At 36.6% G+C, this 19047-nt stretch overlaps 1 protein-coding gene across 1 annotated transcript; it reads right to left on the bottom strand.

Annotated features, from left to right (window-relative positions):
* Nucleotides 1-599: 599 nt before the first annotated feature.
* LOC117905339 (tryptophan aminotransferase-related protein 3-like) lies at nucleotides 600-15255 on the bottom strand. Its single transcript, XM_034818248.1, is given in 6 exon segments — nucleotides 600-1211; nucleotides 7607-7887; nucleotides 8072-8364; nucleotides 8462-8613; nucleotides 8616-8755; nucleotides 14880-15255. Coding segments are annotated over 6 exon segments (1326 nt in total). The 5' UTR covers nucleotides 15170-15255; the 3' UTR covers nucleotides 600-1041.
* Between the last annotated feature and the right edge of the window lie 3792 nt (nucleotides 15256-19047).

The following is a 19047-nucleotide window of genomic DNA, read 5'->3' as shown; positions in this document are numbered from 1 at the left end:
GCAACAAGTGATGAAGAGCCTCAGGCCTGCCTGAATAATGGAGGATGATGTTACTATGGTTATTGTTGAAGACGTGCTTATCTTTCTGTTTTTCTTTATCCTTGTTTTTGAAAAAACTACAGTTATCAGTTTCGAAATTAGGATCTTCAGCACGTGAAAGAAGACACATCCACTCGCCTATCCACCTCAAACATAAAGTGACGCATCACTTCTAGCATTTCCAGGTTTAGTGGGGCCACCAAGGTGAAAGGAAAGAACAGATGGAAAGGATAGAGAGGAAAAGTTGGGGTAGCAAAAACCAGAACGTATTTTGTGTATACAAAATGAAGAGAATTTGTGTTATTTCTTCTTAGAAGGCTAATTACTTCAATCTTCTGTACTATTCTGTTGGTTAGAACTTGCAATATTATAATTAGTCAATGATATATGCTCCTATGATTTGGAGTGTTTTGAGTAATTGGGTTTAGCATTCATGCAACAGTGGCAAGAAGTTGCTGCATGACACATAACAAACCATGTCACTGGCAAGATATTTCTGCTCTGGAAGGTGGTTCATTAAGCAATAAAATCAAAGAGCTAATTCATTGATCAATGAGGTATTGGGAATATCTGCAAGCTGTCTGAGCATCGATCTGTTATTCATCTTGTTCCTATCCATTATCAACAGAGACTAAAGAATCCGTGTGTACCTTCATGGTCTGCATAACTGAAACATCACTCTCCAATTTCTATCCACTCCTAATGGATTTATCATATCTTGGTAAACCAAAAACTACAACCTTCTGATAGAGTTCTGCGAACATATATGATAAATTTGTTGCAGCTCTATGGTCTAGAGGCAGATTCACAGGTATGAAATAAGCTCTGAACCATACTACAAGAACAGAAGTTTTGAAGTCTCGGTCAGGACAATAGACATGGCCACCCTTATTACACCTAAGTAATTGATGGCTAAATATGTCATCAGCTTATAATCAACTGATGCTTGATGTATACTTCAAATAATACTTTTGGTGCCATCTTCCTGGGCCACTAACTTGTTTATTTGTGCAGCAATGCATCAAAGTCATCCTGGCTTTTGAGGAGGCTGAGCCGCACATAACTAGTCTCAGCACCATACAGATTACCTTCACGACCAATGATGCCGGCTTCTTTGAGGACCGTGTAACACTCTTTATCCTCTTCTCTTTCACACTTCAACCATGCATAAGCTGCCATGAGAATAAAATTGTCAAAATGCAAATTTCAACATTTTAGCATTCATGACCTCTTGAATTGGCAGAAAGGGATTAGTGCATGCTGTTAACAAACCCATACACAGGAGCAAGAAAAAAATAAGAAAAACAAAGAGATTTTATCGTGGTTTAGTGATTAATGCGATCTCTACGTCCATGTCTATGAAGCACACCGATGCTCAAGAATCCATTGATCAAAGGAAGATAGAAGGGGTTTTGATGGTAAAAGCTCTCCTTTTCCTCAAATTTGTGGCCGATCATGTTAAAATTACAACACCAAAAACGTGCAAAAATAAAGCTGATCAAGTCAGCAAAGTTGTCCTATTCTCTTGCAGTTCGTTAGTTTCAATTATTGCTTTGCTAATTATAGGAAGTTGTTAGTATTCTGTGGCTAGAATAATGGAAGCAACTGTTAGTTTCTATTTTTACGTAACTGGTTTGCCTATATAAAGCATATCAGTCCAGCTCAATAAAATTATCTCATTCCGTTCATATCTTCCAGTATTCTTCTCTGTTTCTTAGTGTTGTCTCTCTGTTATTTTTTCTTTGTTTCACAATTGGTATCAGAGCCTTGTTTAAGAGAGATCTTTGTTTCTGTTTTTTGAGAGCTAAACACGTAAGGAAAAGAGAGTATTGAGAGTTAAACACGTGAGGAAAAGAGAGAGTGAGATGGGTGATCTTCAAGTCATTGGAGGGATTAAGAAGCTCAACAATCAGAACTACAAAACTTGGTCAACATGCATGATGTCTTACATGCAGGGCCAAGATTTGTGGGAAGTTGTGAGTGGTTGTGAAATTACACAACCAGAGGCTGAAGATGCAAGCGGTACTCTACGCAAATGGAAGATAAAGGCAGGCAAAGCAATGTTTGCTTTGAAAACTACAATAGAAGAAGATGTGCTGGAACATATTCGAGATGCCAAAATTCCTCATGAAGCTTGGAATACATTTGCCAAGCTATTTTCCAAGAAGAATGACACAAAACTCCAACTACTGGAGAGTGAACTGCTGTCAGTAGCTCAACGTGAGCTTCCTGTTGCCCAGTTCTTTCATAAAGTGAAGACTTTATGCAGAGAGATTTCTGAATTGGATACAGAAGCTCCAATTGGTGAAACCAGGATGAAAAGAATAATCATTCATGGTTTACGTCCAGAATTCAGAAGCTTTGTTGCTGCAGTACAAGGATGGCAAAACCAACCATCACTTGTTGAGTTTGAGAATTTGCTTGCTGGACAAGAAGCCTTAGCTAAGCAAATGGGAGGAGCTTCAACCAAGGGTGAAGAGGAAGCACTCTACGTCAGCAAAGGCAGCAAGAACTTTAAGCAGTATGGAAATGGTGGAGTGAAAAAGTACAGTGACAAGATCAAAAGTCATCAAGGTGCAGGAGGCAATCGTGCAATGGGAGGCTGGAAAAATCAAGGTGCAGAAGGCTGGAAAAAATCAAAGTGCAGAAGGCAACCATTCAATGGGAGGCTGGGAAAAATCAAAGCAACAACAAGAAATTTGAAGGTAAATGTTACAATTGCGGGAAGAGAGGTCATATGGCCAGAGTCTGTAATTTGCAGAAAAAATACATGGAGAGTAATGTTGCTACCTCTAAAGTTGAAGATGAATGGGATGCAGAGGCACTACTTGTCACAGAGGAAGAAGACAATGAACTGGCTCTTACTGCAACAACGATTCTGTGTGATGTTGTTAACACCAGAATTGAAGCCGAATGGGATATTCAGACAATATCTATAGCAGGAGAAGATGATGAACAGCCTTCACAACAAATATGTCTGATCAAATTGATTATGAAAGTGACTGGATTGTAGACTCCGGCTGTTCAATCACATGACTGGAGATAAGGAGAAGCTGCAAAATTTGACAGAATACAAGGGAAATCGTGTGGTAATAACAGCCAACAATTCAAACTACCAATAGCTCATGTTGGTAATACAATGGTTTCTAACCATCACAGTGACAATGAAGTTGCACTGCAGAAGGTTTACCATGTTCCAGGTATGAAGAAAAATCTTCTCTCGGTGTCACAGTTAACATCGGCTGGGCATTATGTTTTATTTGGTCCACAAGATGTGAGAGTTATCACAATCTTGAGGTTACAGAGGAGCCACTAATGAAGGGTCAGAGGCGAGAATCAGTCTATGTAATGTCAGCAGAAACTGCATACATAGATAAGACCAGGAAGAATGAAACACCAGATTTATGGCACTCACGATTGAGTCATGTCAGCTATTCAAAGCTGGCTGTGATGATGAAGAAATCAATGGTGGAAGGTCTTCCTCAACTTGAAGTAAAAATAGATGTGGTATGTGAAGGATGTCAATATGGAAAAGGCACACCAATTGCCGTATTGAAGAGTCAAAATTCAAAGCAAAGAAACCATTAGAATTGGTTCATTCTGATGTGTTTGGCCCGGTAAAACAAGCATCCCTCAGTGGAATGAGGTACATGGTGACCTTTATTGATGACTTTTCACGGTATGTATGGATATATTTCAGAAGGAGAAATCTGAAACATTATCAAAATTCAAAGAATTCAAGAGTGCAGCAGAAGCCGAAACTGGTGGACATATTCAGTCTCTACGCACGGATAATGGGGGAGAATATACGTCAGATGAATTCTTCAAGTTCTTACAGAGTCATCGAATAAGTCATCAATTCACATGTGCCAATACCCCACAACAGAATGCATCGCAGAAAGGAAGAACAGACACCTCACAGAAATTTGTCGATGCATGCTCCATGCAAAAAATGTCCCTAGACGTTTCTGGGCAGAGCCATGAAGACTGCTGCGTATGTGATCAACAGGCTTCCACAACAACGGTTATGCTTTCTTTCACCCTTTGAAAATTATGGAACATGAAACCTGTGGTCAGCTATTTTCGTGTTTTTGGGTGTGTGTGCTATGTGTTTATTTCTGATCATTTACGTAGCAAAATTGATAAGAAAGCTGTGAAGTGTATTTTTGTGGGTTATGACAGTCAAAGAAAAGGCTGGAAATGTTGTTGATGCTATGACTGGGAAGTGTTATACATCACGAAATGTGGTGTTTGATGAAGCATCTTCATGGTGGCCAGCCGAAAAAGAAACAAAACCAGTTTCAGACTCTTGCACCCTATCCATTTTCAACTGGAATCAGGTGAGGGAGAAGTTTCAGTTGAGGACAAAGGCCAAACAAGTGAAGAAGAAGAAGAGAGCAGCAGACATCCTTGGCAAACAGGCGTGTATGAATTGTCCAAGTGAAGAAGAAGGAGAGCATAGCAGATCCAACTGAACCTCGACGGTCAACAAGAACTAGAAGGCCAAATCCTAAATATGCTAATGCTGCAATAACAAAAGAAGAAATTGCAGCAGACTGAGACATTTGAAGATGCACAAATTCATGTGGAGTGGAATAAAGCCATGGAAGAGGAATTTGCTGCATTGGAACAAAATCAGACATGGGTGCTTGTACCAAAGCCGACAGGTGTGAAGCCTATTTCATGCAAATGGGTTTATAAAATTAAACGTCGCACAGATGGATTAATTGAAAGATACAAGGCACGCCTGGTTGCTCGGGGTTTTTCTCAGCAGTATGGCCTAGACTACGACGAACCTTCAGTCCAGTTGCAAAGATTACAACGGTGAGGGTTCTACTTGCACTTGCAGCAAACAAAAGTTGGAACTTGTGGCAAAATGGATGTAAAGAATGCCTTCCTACATGGAGAACTGGATCGGGAAATTTACATGTCTCAACCAATGGGATTCGAGAATCAAGATCATCCAGAATATGTTTGCAAGCTACGAAAGGCGCTATATGGCCTTAAACAAGCTCCAAGAGCCTGGTAATTGGAAAAATTGCTGAATTCCTAACATATAGCGGGCTATTTGGTAACATCTGCAGATTGTAGTGTGTTTGTCAAGTTTGTGAACACAAATAGCTATTGTGTTAGTGTATGTGGATGATTTAATTGTAACAGGAGATTATGAAGAAGAAATTCTCTTAACAAAAGAGAATTTGTCCATACGGTTCCAAATGAAAGAACTCGCCAGCTCAAGCATTTTCTTGGCCTAGAGGTTGATTAATACTCATGAAGGGCTGGTCCTTCATCAGAAGAAATATTGCATGGGAGCTCTTGACAAAGTTTGGAATGTCTAATTGTAAACCAGTTTCAACTCCGATGGAACTAAATGCAAAGGTTTGTGCTCTCGAAGGAAAGGACCTAGAAGATGCAACAATGTATCGGCAATTAGTAGGTAGCTTAATCTACTTAACTTTAAGCAGACCAGATATTTCTCACGCAGTTGGTGTATTAAGTCGATACATGCAAAATCCAAAGAAGTCACATTTGGAAGCAGTTCGTCGAGTGTTAAGATATGTGAAGGGGACACTCAATGAAGGCATTCTGTACAAGAAAAATGGAGATTGCAGACTTGTTGGATTCTGTGATGCTGATTATGCAGGTGATCATGACACTCGACGTTCAACTACTGGCTATGTTTTTATGCTTGGATGGGGAGCAGTTACTTGGTGCAGCAAGAGACAACCAACGGTGTCTTTATCAACAACGGAAGCAGAATATCGAGCCACAGCAATGGCAGCACAGGAGAGTACTTGGCTCATACGGTTGCTAAAAGATTTGCGTCAGCCAACAAAAGCAGCAGTCATATACTGTGACAACCAATCAGCCATACGTTTGGCTGAAAATCCAGTCTTCCATGCAAGGACCAAGCACGTAGAAGTGCACTATCACTTTATCAGGGAGAAGGTCTTACAAGAAGAAATTGAGCTCAAGCATGTTAACACAAAGGATCAAATTGCAGATTTGTTTACAAAAAGCTTGAGCAGCAATAAGTCTGAAGATTTCTGTCGACAGCTTGGGATGATTAACAGAGAAGATGCTGGTGTTGAGAGGGGATGTTAAAATTACAACACCAAAAACGTGCAAAAATAAAGCTGATCAAGTCAGCAAAGTTGTCCTATTCTCTTGCAGTTCGTTAGTTTCAATTATTGCTTTGCTAATTATAGGAAGTTGTTAGTATTCTGTGGCTAGAATAATGGAAGCAACTGTTAGTTTCTATTTTTACGTAACTGGTTTGCCTATATAAAGCATATCAGTCCAGCTCAATAAAATTATCTCATTCCGTTCATATCTTCCAGTATTCTTCTCTGTTTCTTAGTGTTGTCTCTCTGTTATTTTTTCTTTGTTTCACAGATCACATTACCTTTTTTCCTAACGAAACCTTAGAATACAACAGGGTAAACTTGTCACTCATAGATAAAAGAAAATTTATCCAGAGGCCTCGCAAACTGGTTGGGCAGATCTACCCACGGGAGTTCAGAGGGAATTCGACACCCCAATATCCTCTATGTAGCGCAACAAGATTGATTGAGACTTTGCAATCCAATACATGAGTCTTCAGAGATCTTCATGGTAGTCTAGTTAACAGTATTGATTGTTCAAATTAAACAAATGGTTTGTGGTTTGGTCACTGATGATGCAGGGATCCTAGATTTGTTGGACAGTTTGATTTGAGGTGACTTCAACGGGCTTTAGTAACTTCTGAGTGAAGAGGATTCAAAAGTGTTTGTGTGGAGCAGATGGCCTTGGAATTTGGATGTTTGGATTGGCCAGAGTATTGATCAATCCTACAAGGAGTTTGGTTCCTTTAATTGGATGGATGTATGGCTGTCAGTCAAATAGGAAGAGTCTTGATGTTGAAGACAGTTGTTGCAGATCTATGTCCACCCTGAACTTAGCTTTCTATGAGTTTCCTATTGGGTCCTTATGCTGGTTTCTTACTTTTTACAAATAGTTGCATGTAATCTTTCCTTTGTCCTATGTTTGCTTTGAATTAATGATCTCATCCTTCCTTCTGTAGCATGAAGATTAAAGAGTTTATTACTACAAATTGATGCAGTAGCAGGGAAGTGCCAATGGATGTGTCTACATATTGCAGGATCAAACGGTTAACATATTTTCCAAGCCATGGCCGAAATATTAATTTGTTTCCATCTGAAAAAAATTCTCAGCTAGCTAGAATCCAACAGAGAAATGTCCTTTTGGGTTTGTAGTAAGGGTTGCATGGAAAGGAAATCATAAATATTAAACGAGAAGGAACAGATGGTGAGCACAAGTATAGCAGGAAGAAATTTAATCCTTGGTGTCTAAATATGGATGATAATGATGACGATAATTTCAATACTTCCAATTTTCATCTCAGTATTGACTGTTTTGTGTAACATTATTTACTTGTATTTGCTGTACTCATACTTCTAATTCCTAAGTATGATTAATTGGCAAGCCATTAGATATGGGTAAATGATAAATAAACCAACATAACTTTCATACTCGGAAAGTTTCGGATCTTAAGAATGAGAATCACCTGGAGAAGGACCCCTGACTGTTTTGAAAAAGGTGCAGTACTGTGGTGCAATTTCCTGAATAGAGAAACGTTTTGACTCTGATAATGCATTGCTCAGTCTTTCCCAGCGTTCCTTCATTGTTGTGTAACCAAATTCAAATATGTCCTTTCCGCTCCCCTCCAGGGCTACTTTAAGAAGTTTCAAAGCTCTTAACTGTGTGTCCTTGGAAACACCTAGGATATTCCTTTTCACATAAGTTGACATTCTCTGGTATAGAGCTTCATCCTTTATCAGTGCCCATCTGTACAAGGAATAGCAATGCAAGTCTACTTGTAAGACAGAAATCGAAGGTGTTTATGCAGAATTCTAAGGCTTGACCATGGAAACAGTATGAGTCCTTGAAAATTTGAAATAGATTAAAAGAATTTTTGTAACATCGATCATAAGTACTGCATAATTAGATTGATAGTAAGGTTAATTGTTACCCTAATCTAGTGCCTGCATGACCAGTAAGCTTAGAAAGGGTAAATATCATGAGATCTTCATCCGCAGGTGCTGGAATTGCTGTAAAGTGCGGCCAATAATAGGCATGATCATGAATAGTCTTCACATGTGGACCCTGAAGCACTGCTTTTTTCAGCTGCCCATCAGGATTATTTGGCGAAGTCACAAACTCAATGAAATTCAAGGTACTGTCTGATTTGTTCTTCCACAGGGATGCGTCTCCTTGAAACTGAAAATTCACTGATCTAAAGAAATCTGTTTGTAGTTGATAAACCTATGTGAAAGTTCACTTCAATCAAGTCATTTCATTTCATATACTCAATGGCATCCCAGAAATGGAAGATGAAGCAAATGCAGGCGGTGAGACAAACCGGGTAAAAAGGGAAGGATGCCACGACTTTAGCTGGGGCTGATGAATTGTCTGGTGAAAGGGCATGCACTGCAGCATTGAGGAGTTGGGTTGAGCCAGCGCCAAAGACAATGAACCTACCTTGTGTCACTGCATTTCCGACAGCAGTGTGTATTTTCGAATGTGATCTTCGAGGAGTTGTGAGATCAATGACTGGTTTGTAAACGTATAGCTCATCCGATGCCACCCAGCTACTAGCATGGCACTGCTAGCAGCATTCTGGATCCAAAAGGGCTCCAAGAAGAGCGGATCCCCACTGCAAAGTTCAAACAAAACCAAGTTACACTAATAGTAGCATTGGCAGTGAATCAAGAAAAACAGAATCATCCAAGTTCAATATCATCAATTGTGATTTTCTTTCTTTAGAGGAGAAAACCATGGATACACAATTCATCCCTTAAGCACTGTTTCTTGGCAACTTCTGTTAGAAATGGGAAAGTTGAAAGTCTGAACAACATGTTAATCTGTTACTATATGAAGAATTTGAGAAAAGAGCATTGGAGTAATTTAAAATGATTTCTTAGATACTTACCGCTACTCATGATTCAAGAATTTTATGTACGTAATAGAGAAAGTGTGTCCATTAAAATCATCGAATATGTTGATTCAAATTACGTAGTAAGCATTAACTCAAAGAGGTACATGACTAGTTGTTTGTTTACTTTTCTGGACTTGCTAGCTGGTTGGAAGGCTTTGGGAGCATCTTGGACTTGAACAAGTATATTACTACATTGTAATAGTCAAAGTATGTGGGTTTTAATAGAATCAAAGTGTAGAAACTCTCAGGAAGCAACAGAACGTTGAGGAATCTGAAGTGATATATATTTTATTAAGCTTCAAAGTACTTATTTATACAACTAGCTTAAAACAGAAAAACATAAAAAATAGCAACAAACTTGCTACCTATAGATACTTCCTAAAGAATAGAAACAAACCAACAAATACTTCCTAAGGAATAGGTAAATCTTCCACACGACTAACTTATTTGACTACTTCCACTTCAGTCTACTTAGCTCTATGTCAGCAGCTCCTAGGACATGTCATTCAACACTTCTCCTTGTCTCTGGAGCTGCAGACTCCAGCCTTTGCCTCAAGAACTCATATCTAGCTTTGGGAAGTGGCTTGGTTAAGATATCAGCATTCTGACTTTCTATTTTGCAGTAGACCAACTGTATTTCTCCCTTCTTCTGTATCTCTCTTAGGAAATAGAGTTTTAGCTTGAAATGTTTTGTTTTTCCATGGAACACCGGATTATTTGCAATTGAAATTGCAACTTGGTTGTCTTCGAGTATTTGTGTGCTTTCCTTTTGCTCCATAAACAAGTCAGCCATCAATTTCCTGATCTAGAGAGCCTGATTCATAGCAGCAACAACAACTACATATTCTGCTTCTGCTGTGGATTGAGCTATGACTTCTTGCTTTTTGGAACACCATGAAAAAATAGCAGAACCAAAGCCGAAACAATAACCTGAAGTATTTCTCATGTCATCAACAAAACCTGCCTAATCACTATCTGAATAACCATGGAGAATAAAGTTTTTAACTTGACAAAACCTCATACCATAGTCAATTGTACCCTTGACATATCTAACAATTCTTTTTGCTACTTGAAAGTGAATTTCACTAGCACAATGCATATACCTTGAGAGTAAACTTACAACATTCATAATATCTGGTCTAGTTGTCGTTAGGTACATCAAGCACCCGATAATGGTCCTGTAAAGCCTTTCATCGGCTTTTTCAGCCCCATCTTCTTTGCAAAACTTCTCATTTTGATTCATTGGAGTTGCACTTGGATTGCACTCTTCCATCTTGAACTTTTTCAGGATTTCCTTGGCATATTTCTATTGACATATGAAGATCTCATTATGCTTTTATTGTACCTCCATGCCAAGAAAGAATGTCATCCTCCCAAGATCAGGCAACTAAAAAACATCATTCATTTCCTTTTTGAAATTGTCAATTTGCCCCATACTGCTTCCTATCACAAGTAGATTATCAACGTATAAAGATACCACAAGTGTTTCATCACAAACCTTCTTGAAGTATAGAGTAAATTCACTTAGGCTTTTTGTAAAGCCTAAGCCTAACAAATGTGAATCAATCCTGCTGCATCAGGCCCTTGGTGCCCGTTTTAAACCATACAAGCCTTTTTCAGCAAATATACTTTCTCCTCCATTCCTTTAACAATAAAACCTTCAGGCTGCTCCACAAAAATTTCTTCCTCCAAGTATCCATTCAAGAAGGCTGATTTGACATCCATCTGATGTATATTCCAGCCCTTTTGAACAACAAGAGCCAACAACATTCTTATAGTGTCCAATCTAGCAACTGGGACAAAAGTCTCAGAGAAATCCACCCCAAACATCGAAGCATATCCTTTGACAACCAATCTTGCCTTGTGTTTATTTATAGAACCATCAAAATTGAGTTTGGTTCTATAAACCCACTTGACTCCAATTGCCCTTTTGTGTGTTGGTTTGTCCACTAGCTCCTAAGTTAGTTTTTTTTCAATCATTTTGAACTCCTTCTTTATTGCATCCATCCATTTTTTATCAATTGCAACTTCTTCATAATCTGCAGGCTCTATTATAACAACATTGCACCTCTGATAGATGTCAGAGAGTGATCTGGTTCCCCTGACAGGTTCATCATCAATATTGTTATTCTCCTCCTGAAACTCAAGGTCTTTTTGGAACTCAAGATTCTCTTTAAACTCAAGCTTCTTATCATTCTCCCAACTCCAACTTTTTGATTCGAAGAATTTGACATCTCTGCTAACTATTACTTTGTTGTTTTCTGGAAGGTAGATTCTATAAGCCTTTGATATTGAGCTATAGCCTATAAAGATCCTAGCTTCTACTTTCTTATCCAACTCTCTTAACATGTGGAATATAAGAGAAACAAAGACAACCAAATATTTTTAAATTTTGTAGCCTTGGTTTATAGCCATACCATGCTTCAAATAGAGTATTTTGTTGCAAAGCTTTTGTTTATTGGTAGTCTATTCAGCAGAAAGACTGATGTATGTGCAATCTCAACCCAGAATTTCTTTGGCAGCCCTTTGTCATGCAGCAAACACCTTGTCATTTCCATAATTGTTCTATTTTTTCTCTCAACGACTCCATTCTATTGAGGGGTATAAGGTGTTGTAAGTTGGTGCTCAATGCTTGCATCCTCATAAAATTTGTTAAATTTTTCCGAGGTGTATTCAGCTCCATTATCAGACCTGATCACTTGCATTTTACATTTACTTTGATTTTCAGCCCAAGCTTTAAACTTCCAGAAGATGTCAACAACTTCATATCTAAATTTCATGAAATAAATCCAACACATTCTTGTGTGATCATCAATAAAAGCAATATAAAACTTACTACCATTCAGTAATGGTGTTCTCTGAGGTCCTCCCACATCAGTGTGTACTAACTGCAACTTCTGAGTAGCTATTCAGACCTTGTTTTTTGGGAAAGGAAGTTTTGTTTGTTTCCCGTACTGACAAGCTACACAGGTAGGAGGCTTCACCTCTAATTCAAGCAAGCCTTCTCCAAGATCGTTCTTCTTCATAAAGAGAAGGGCGGTATGATGAAAGTGCCCCAAAGGCCTATGCCAAAGCATTGTATTGCTTTCTTCTTTGTGAATTGCAGCCTGCTCTTCTTGCATCAAATCCAAGGCAAAGCTTTTTCCTTTCATTTGGACTATAAATACCTCTCTGCCTTGTGCATCAGCAATCATGCAATGATTGTCCTCAAACAACACCTTATAGCCTTTTTCCAACAGCTGACCAACACTCAACATATTTTGATTAATCTTAGGAACATATAAGACATTAGAGATTAATTTAAAACCTGTGTAGCCTTCAATTGCCATTGTTCCTTTGCCTTTTACTGCAAGATATGCTCCATTTCCAATTCTAACTTTGGAAGTAACAGTTTTGTCAAGTTCCTTAAAGAGCCCTTGATCATAAGTCATATGGTTTGTACAACCACTGTCTATAAGCCAAGTTTCTGGGGAGCTGTTAGTGGCAAAGCATGATACCACAAACAGTTGCACATCTTGAAGTTCTTCCACAACAGCCTTGACTTCTCCTTGCTGCTATTGAGATTTGCATATCCTTTCCACATGCCCCAGCTGATCACACTTGTGACATCTTACATCTAGCCTCCACCAACATATTTTTTGTGGATGATTGGATTTTTTACAGTAAGGACATGGTGGAAACTTTTGAGTGTTGTTGCTGCTATTATTGTTGCTTTGCATCTCTTTCTTATACTGAGATATGGCCTGAAATGCACCCTCCATAGATCCTTCTTGTCTCATAAGCCTCCTTTGTTCTTGAGCCTGTAATGCATTCAACAGCTCTGCCAAGGTGATACTTGACACATCTTTTGAGTTTTCTAGAGATGATATTGTAGTCTTAAACTTTTCAGGAACTGTTATAAAAATTTTCTGAACTATTCTAGAATCAGAAAAGTCAATACCAAGAAGTCTTACTTTGTTAACAATACTAAGAAGTCTGTCTGAGTAATCCTTGATTGTTTCTGATTCTTTCATCCTTTGCATCTCAAATTCTCTAATCAGGTTCAGCACTTGCATACCTTTGACTTGTTCATTTCCTTCATATTCCTTCTTCAGGAAGTTCCATATTTCATTTGCTGTCTTTAGTGTCACGATTCTGGTAAAAATTGTAGATGAGACAGCTGCAAATAGGTTAGCTTTTGCCTTTGATTTCCTTTGCCTCCTCTCATTGTGTAGTTTTATCTGAGCCATAGTTGGATTGTCGAACAGAGGAGGAACTTCATATTCCTCACTAACAGCTTCCCACAAATCACTAGCATCAAGGTAGGCTTCCATACGGATAACCCACACTTGATAATTTATTCCATCAAACACTGAAGGTGCCAGTGCATTCAGTGAAGCTTTTGAGGTCATTCTGGATATTGTTTGTGGGTTTTTTTTTGGCTCACTCACCTCACAAGTTACTCAAGAACTTGACTTTGATACTAATTTGTGGGTTTTGATAGAAACAAAGTGTAGAAACTCTCAGGAAGCAACAGAATGTTGAGAAATCTGAAGTGATATATATTTTATTAAGCTTCAAAGTACTTAGTTTTATAGCTAGCTTAAAACAGAAAAACATAAAAAATAGCAACAAACCTGCTACCTATAGATACTTCCTAAAGAATAGAAAACAAATACTTCCTAAGGAATAGGTAAATCTTCCACATGACTAACTTATTTAACTACTTCCACTTCAATCTACTCAGCTCCATGTTAGTAGCTCCTAGGACATGTCATTCAACAAAGTATCGTTCATTTGGCAAATAATCAAATCTTTCATGCTAGAATAAAATATGTTGTTGTGAAATATCGTAATTAAAATTGGGGAATGCATTTCATTGGGATAGATATATTGAAGATCCATACATCGGGAAAATACACTTGATATATATATCTTGATCAAAGTTGCTCCAACAAATAAATTCAAACATTATTTAGACATTATTCATTTCTCATTTTGTTGAAAATGAAAGCTTGAGTACTATTCGTATGTATAAATAAGTATAATTTAATACTCGAGGATAAGACGATGCTTATAAACTTGAGAAATTGAACCAATGTGAAAATTGTTAAAAATGTTCTAAATTTTATTTGAATCTATGTCGAAGTATTTTGATAAAGGAAATATTTATAATGAGATTTTGTCACGGAAATATGTTATAAAATATCTTTATGAAATGAGGGAAAGAGTATGTAAAGATTTTCACCGAACTTATGAGTCTTTTGGGTGTGACCAAAACTTTAGGATTTGAGAATTTTAAATTAATTATAATTACTCTTTGTGAGTATAAAGTGAATCGATTTGCTCTCTAACCATGACTATTTTACCCAATTTCCATGCCATTGCTTCCCCATGTATTTTCGTCTTTTTATTTATTACTCACGCTTCGGCATACATCCAAATTCACTTGACCACTAACCAATGGGTCCAAATCCACTTGACCACTAACCTTTGGCCCTTGTTTTGATAGACTTCTTCAAGTGGGAAAGGAAAATTTTCCTTGTGAAAGACCCAATGAAATTTCTTGGCCTACAAGGTTAATAATGGAATAAAATTTTGGGTTTTTTTAATTCTAATGGGGAAGTCAAGCAATTTCTTCAAAGGTAGCAAGATGACTCCGGATCCCTCAGTGATCCGCAAACAAAATCTGAACAAGTCTTCATGAAGGTTCTTTTATCAGTTTGATCATCTCATTCATTTCATTTATTCTCAAACTAAAAAACTACAATCAAACTTTGAGTCTCATCTTAGTATTTACTATTTCTTTCAACAACAATATCACTAGAACTTCGGGGTGGGAGAGAGAGATTTATATACATACCTGTCAGCATCTGCAACACAATCAGGCGCGAATTGAGAGCAGTCAGGGCCTCCAAAGCAGGAGTTGCACTCACAAACAGGGCTTCCATCAACAACCAAACCATCCAAGTACGCTCTTCCGTGGCCTGAGCATGACACTGCTGCCACTGCTTCTGCTTCTTCTGCTGCTCTTCTGCTCCAACTCAGCTCCCCCTTCCCACCCACATACACATAATTGCTCAGAAGCAACACATTAAGAATCACAGAACATGCTAAACACCCAACATACATCGAGATTTGAATCTTAGCCATGGTTTCTTTATTGAGACTAGACCCAAGTTTTTCAAGAAATTCTCATTCCTCTAAAGGATTCATAAATATTAAGCTTGCCACATGAGCCTTATGGGGATCAAATTAGTAAGAAAATATAAGGGTGAGAGAAAGGATATTTTAATATATATATATAAAAAAAGGAGGGGGGGGGGGGGGGGGGGGGGGGTGTGGGTGGGGTGGAAAGCAGACAACGTAAGGGACAATAGTATACATAAGTCCACTACAACTCCCAAAATTGCCCAAAGGAGTGAGTGGGAGAAATACAAAAGGTTTAAGGCCTTGTGCCAATATATTATATGTCCTGGGTTCTACCAAAGAGCCCGACTTGCAAGTTGCAGCTTATTTAATTTTTCTCCGTGTCGTATTTGATTAGGATCGATCACAAGGAAAATATATGTTTATTTTTTGTTCATAGTAATAATAAAACAAAACATAAAAAAACAACCGCATCTCGCCCAGCCCCAACGGCCGGAGATTAATCAAATTTAGAGAAAGTTTTATTTCTTGGACGATGATCAATACTTCATCCAACTGTGCCAGGAAAGCTTAGTTCTAGCTGATCTCCTACTGGGAAAACAGACCACTTAATGCACCATTGCTAAAGAGAAGGCAGAAACATTTGGTGAAACCTATCATGAGTATAGGGGATACACTAGCTAGGCCAATTTAGAGAATGTACTGATGATTTTTAGCTATTATGAACATGAAGGATCATGTACGCATTTCCTTCAATCTTAATCTCAACAAGGGAATCACAATGTGGAACTCAAGACAGGAGTCAATTTGAGCATCCCTAAAGAGTACTAGACCAGTTAGACATGATCAATACTGGAGAAATGCATTTTTTTTTCATGGTGCTGCACTAATGTAATAATTGAGCTTACCCATAAAGTCCAAAAATGATAATTAAATATGAAAAGGGCTGATTATTTTGTAGCTTTACTGCACAAATCACTTCAATTTTATTATATTATATCCAATAATGAAGAGGAAACTTCATAATATAACATCTCATGGTGGTTGATTGGTCCACCAGTCTCATCATTTGGAAACCATTAATGCTTTTTCTTTCTCTCTCTCTCTCTCTTTTTTCTTTTCCAAAAGGAGATGCGAAGGATGGGCCTTCATATTGGGATTGCATTAAAATTTGTCAAGAAATGGGAGAAACATGATGCTAAAGGGGACTAAAAGCCCTAATACATGTGTTTGTTTTCCATCCAGACTTCAAATCAGAAAACAAATCTCACCGAAATATCATTTATTGTAATTTCTCTTTAGTTTGTTTTTTCTTCGCATTTCTTACATCTTTAATTAGTTTTCTCCAATGTTTATAAAATTGGACTGATCATTAAACTGGAAAAGTTATTGATTTACAGTTGAACCATGGTTGAACTACGCTCAAATTGGTGATTTCATAAATATATAATTTATATTTCATTAAAATTAAAATAATTTTAAGAAATTAAAATATATATAATTAAAATTTTTAATAATATTTCATTTTTTTTATATTTGATATATCTAATTAAATGATAAACACAAATATATACTTATTAATATATTAAATTTGATTAAATAAAAAATGTATAATATTTAAATTAAAAAAATTATAATATTTAATTTTATCTATGTATCTATGTATTTTATTATTTTAAAAATTTTAAAATTATTATATTATTTAATTCGTATTATTTTCATATTTCTTGTTAACAATTATTATAAAAATAAGCATGAATATAATTAAATTTGCTTTAATGTTTTATATTATAAAAATTTGCAAACAACATTAATATATAAATATGTAACAATAAGCTTATCAAAGGAATCATGTGGCACAGTGGTTCCCTCTTCATTTTGGCAATCTTAGACCCATGATTGGCAACCTCTTTATTATAAATTTGCAAGCAAGAAGCTTGGTGGGCTAGGAAGCAAGGGAGTTTAGGCCAAGGTAAGGGAAAAACCCATCAAGGTTTTGGTCAAAGTACATGTTGACCGGTTCACAAAACATCGGATGATTCATTTAGTTTGATGGTTTGACCGTTGGGTCAAAAGGTTTAATGGTGGTTCAAATCCAGAACAATCCATTCCACCCAATCGAACTAGAGAAGACGCTAGTCAGTAATTTGATTGATTGGACTGGCCAGTCTGATCCGATTTTCAAAGGTTTTCTTACTTAACAATGCGAATTTTGTTATTTTATACCATGCAACATAAAATAGAAGGCATAATAGCAAAACAATCTCTTTCCAGACATCTTTTAATTTCTTCCACTTAGAAATATTTTATTTTTTATATTATTTAAATCTAAAAAGTTAAAAATAATAATGCTATTAAAATTAAAAAGAAAAATAATTATTTAAAATTGATATATATATATATATATATATATATATATATATATATATATATATATATATATATATATTTGTGCCAAAATTGAATAGATATGTTTTTATGCAATTAATAAATATGAAGCATATATTATTTTTTGTACTCATTTGTTGTTTAAATATGTATCGTGATTATAAAATTTCTAATTATTTATCTCAAACTATTTTATATTTAAAAATGGGAATTTTAGATTCCTTGTTATTATGAAAGTGTAGACTATGTTTGATTTAGGAATGTACCAAGAAAAGAAAAAAAAATTAAGATTAATGATTTTTTTAAATATTTTGATACCATGAGAAATGGGTAAAAAACATGATAAGACAAAAAGGGAAAATATTAAAAATTTCTTCCTCATTTTTCTTTATCTTTAACTCTCTATATTTAGTTTCCAAAAAATGTAAGAAAAAGATAAAAAAATTAAAGAAAATGATTAAAACTTATGTGTGAAACAAAGCTAATTGACTTAAGTAAAACACCTAAGAAAAGTTTTGGGAGAGGGGGGTGAATTGAGTTTTGAAAACTTTTTCAAAAATGTCCTTAATTAAACATATAATAGTTCAATCAAAGTAAAGAGATAATATTAGAGAGAGCAAATTTAGATTTTATAGTGGTTCAATAATTTCCACCTATGTACACTCTCCTCAAACTTCTTCTAAGTGAGGGTTTCACTAAAAATGATGCTTTCAACCTAAGCTTCCAAGTCTTTACAATTGGATTCATTGACCCCAATGAACTCTATAAATCACTCTTTAAGTTTAATCATAACTTAAAGCTTCAACACTCAACCTTACTCAAATAAATGAGAATTTAAGAACACTTAATCTAGCACAATAAATGCTTGAATACACAAAAAGGTAGGATGAACACACGAGGGTGTGCTAAGAATGAATTTGCAAGTTAGAGATTAACACACCAAAGAGAAAGAGAACTTTGAACATGAGAAATTCGTAGGTAAAAAGTTTAATGTAAGTGTTCTCATAGCAATAAATAAAGAGAGCTCTCTATCTATAAGTTTGCAAACTCAGACACCAAAAAAGTGTACATAGTAAGCATGTATACTAAAGAGTGTGTGTTTTAGAGTTTTTTGCTTGTCCCACATAGGAAAAAGAGAAATACCTTTAGTGGGTATATTAACTAACCAACTTAATTTCCTTAGCCTAATGGGCTTGTGGAGAGGTATGGGGAATCCTCGTGCATCCAAGGGACCCTAGCCCATTTTAGTGGAATTTCGGGTGGTTTGGGAAAAAAACCCTTAATATGATGCATCACGTTCACACATGCATTCTACGTGGAGGGTGGGGGATTCCTCCCCTTCCCTTCATATGTGTGCGAGTTCATCTGCTTTTTGCAAATTCAAAATTAAATTAATTTTAATTTATGTTCGATTGAGTCTTTTAGTTGGGCTAAGTCTTCAAAGTGGGTCGTTTCTTCCAAAAGACTAAGTAGCCAGTCTCGAGTTACCAATT

The sequence above is a fragment of the Vitis riparia genome, chromosome 18 (genome assembly GCF_004353265.1).
Source record: "Vitis riparia cultivar Riparia Gloire de Montpellier isolate 1030 chromosome 18, EGFV_Vit.rip_1.0, whole genome shotgun sequence".
Lineage (NCBI taxonomy): Eukaryota > Viridiplantae > Streptophyta > Magnoliopsida > Vitales > Vitaceae > Vitis > Vitis riparia.
This window is presented reverse-complemented; position numbering and strand designations above follow the sequence as displayed.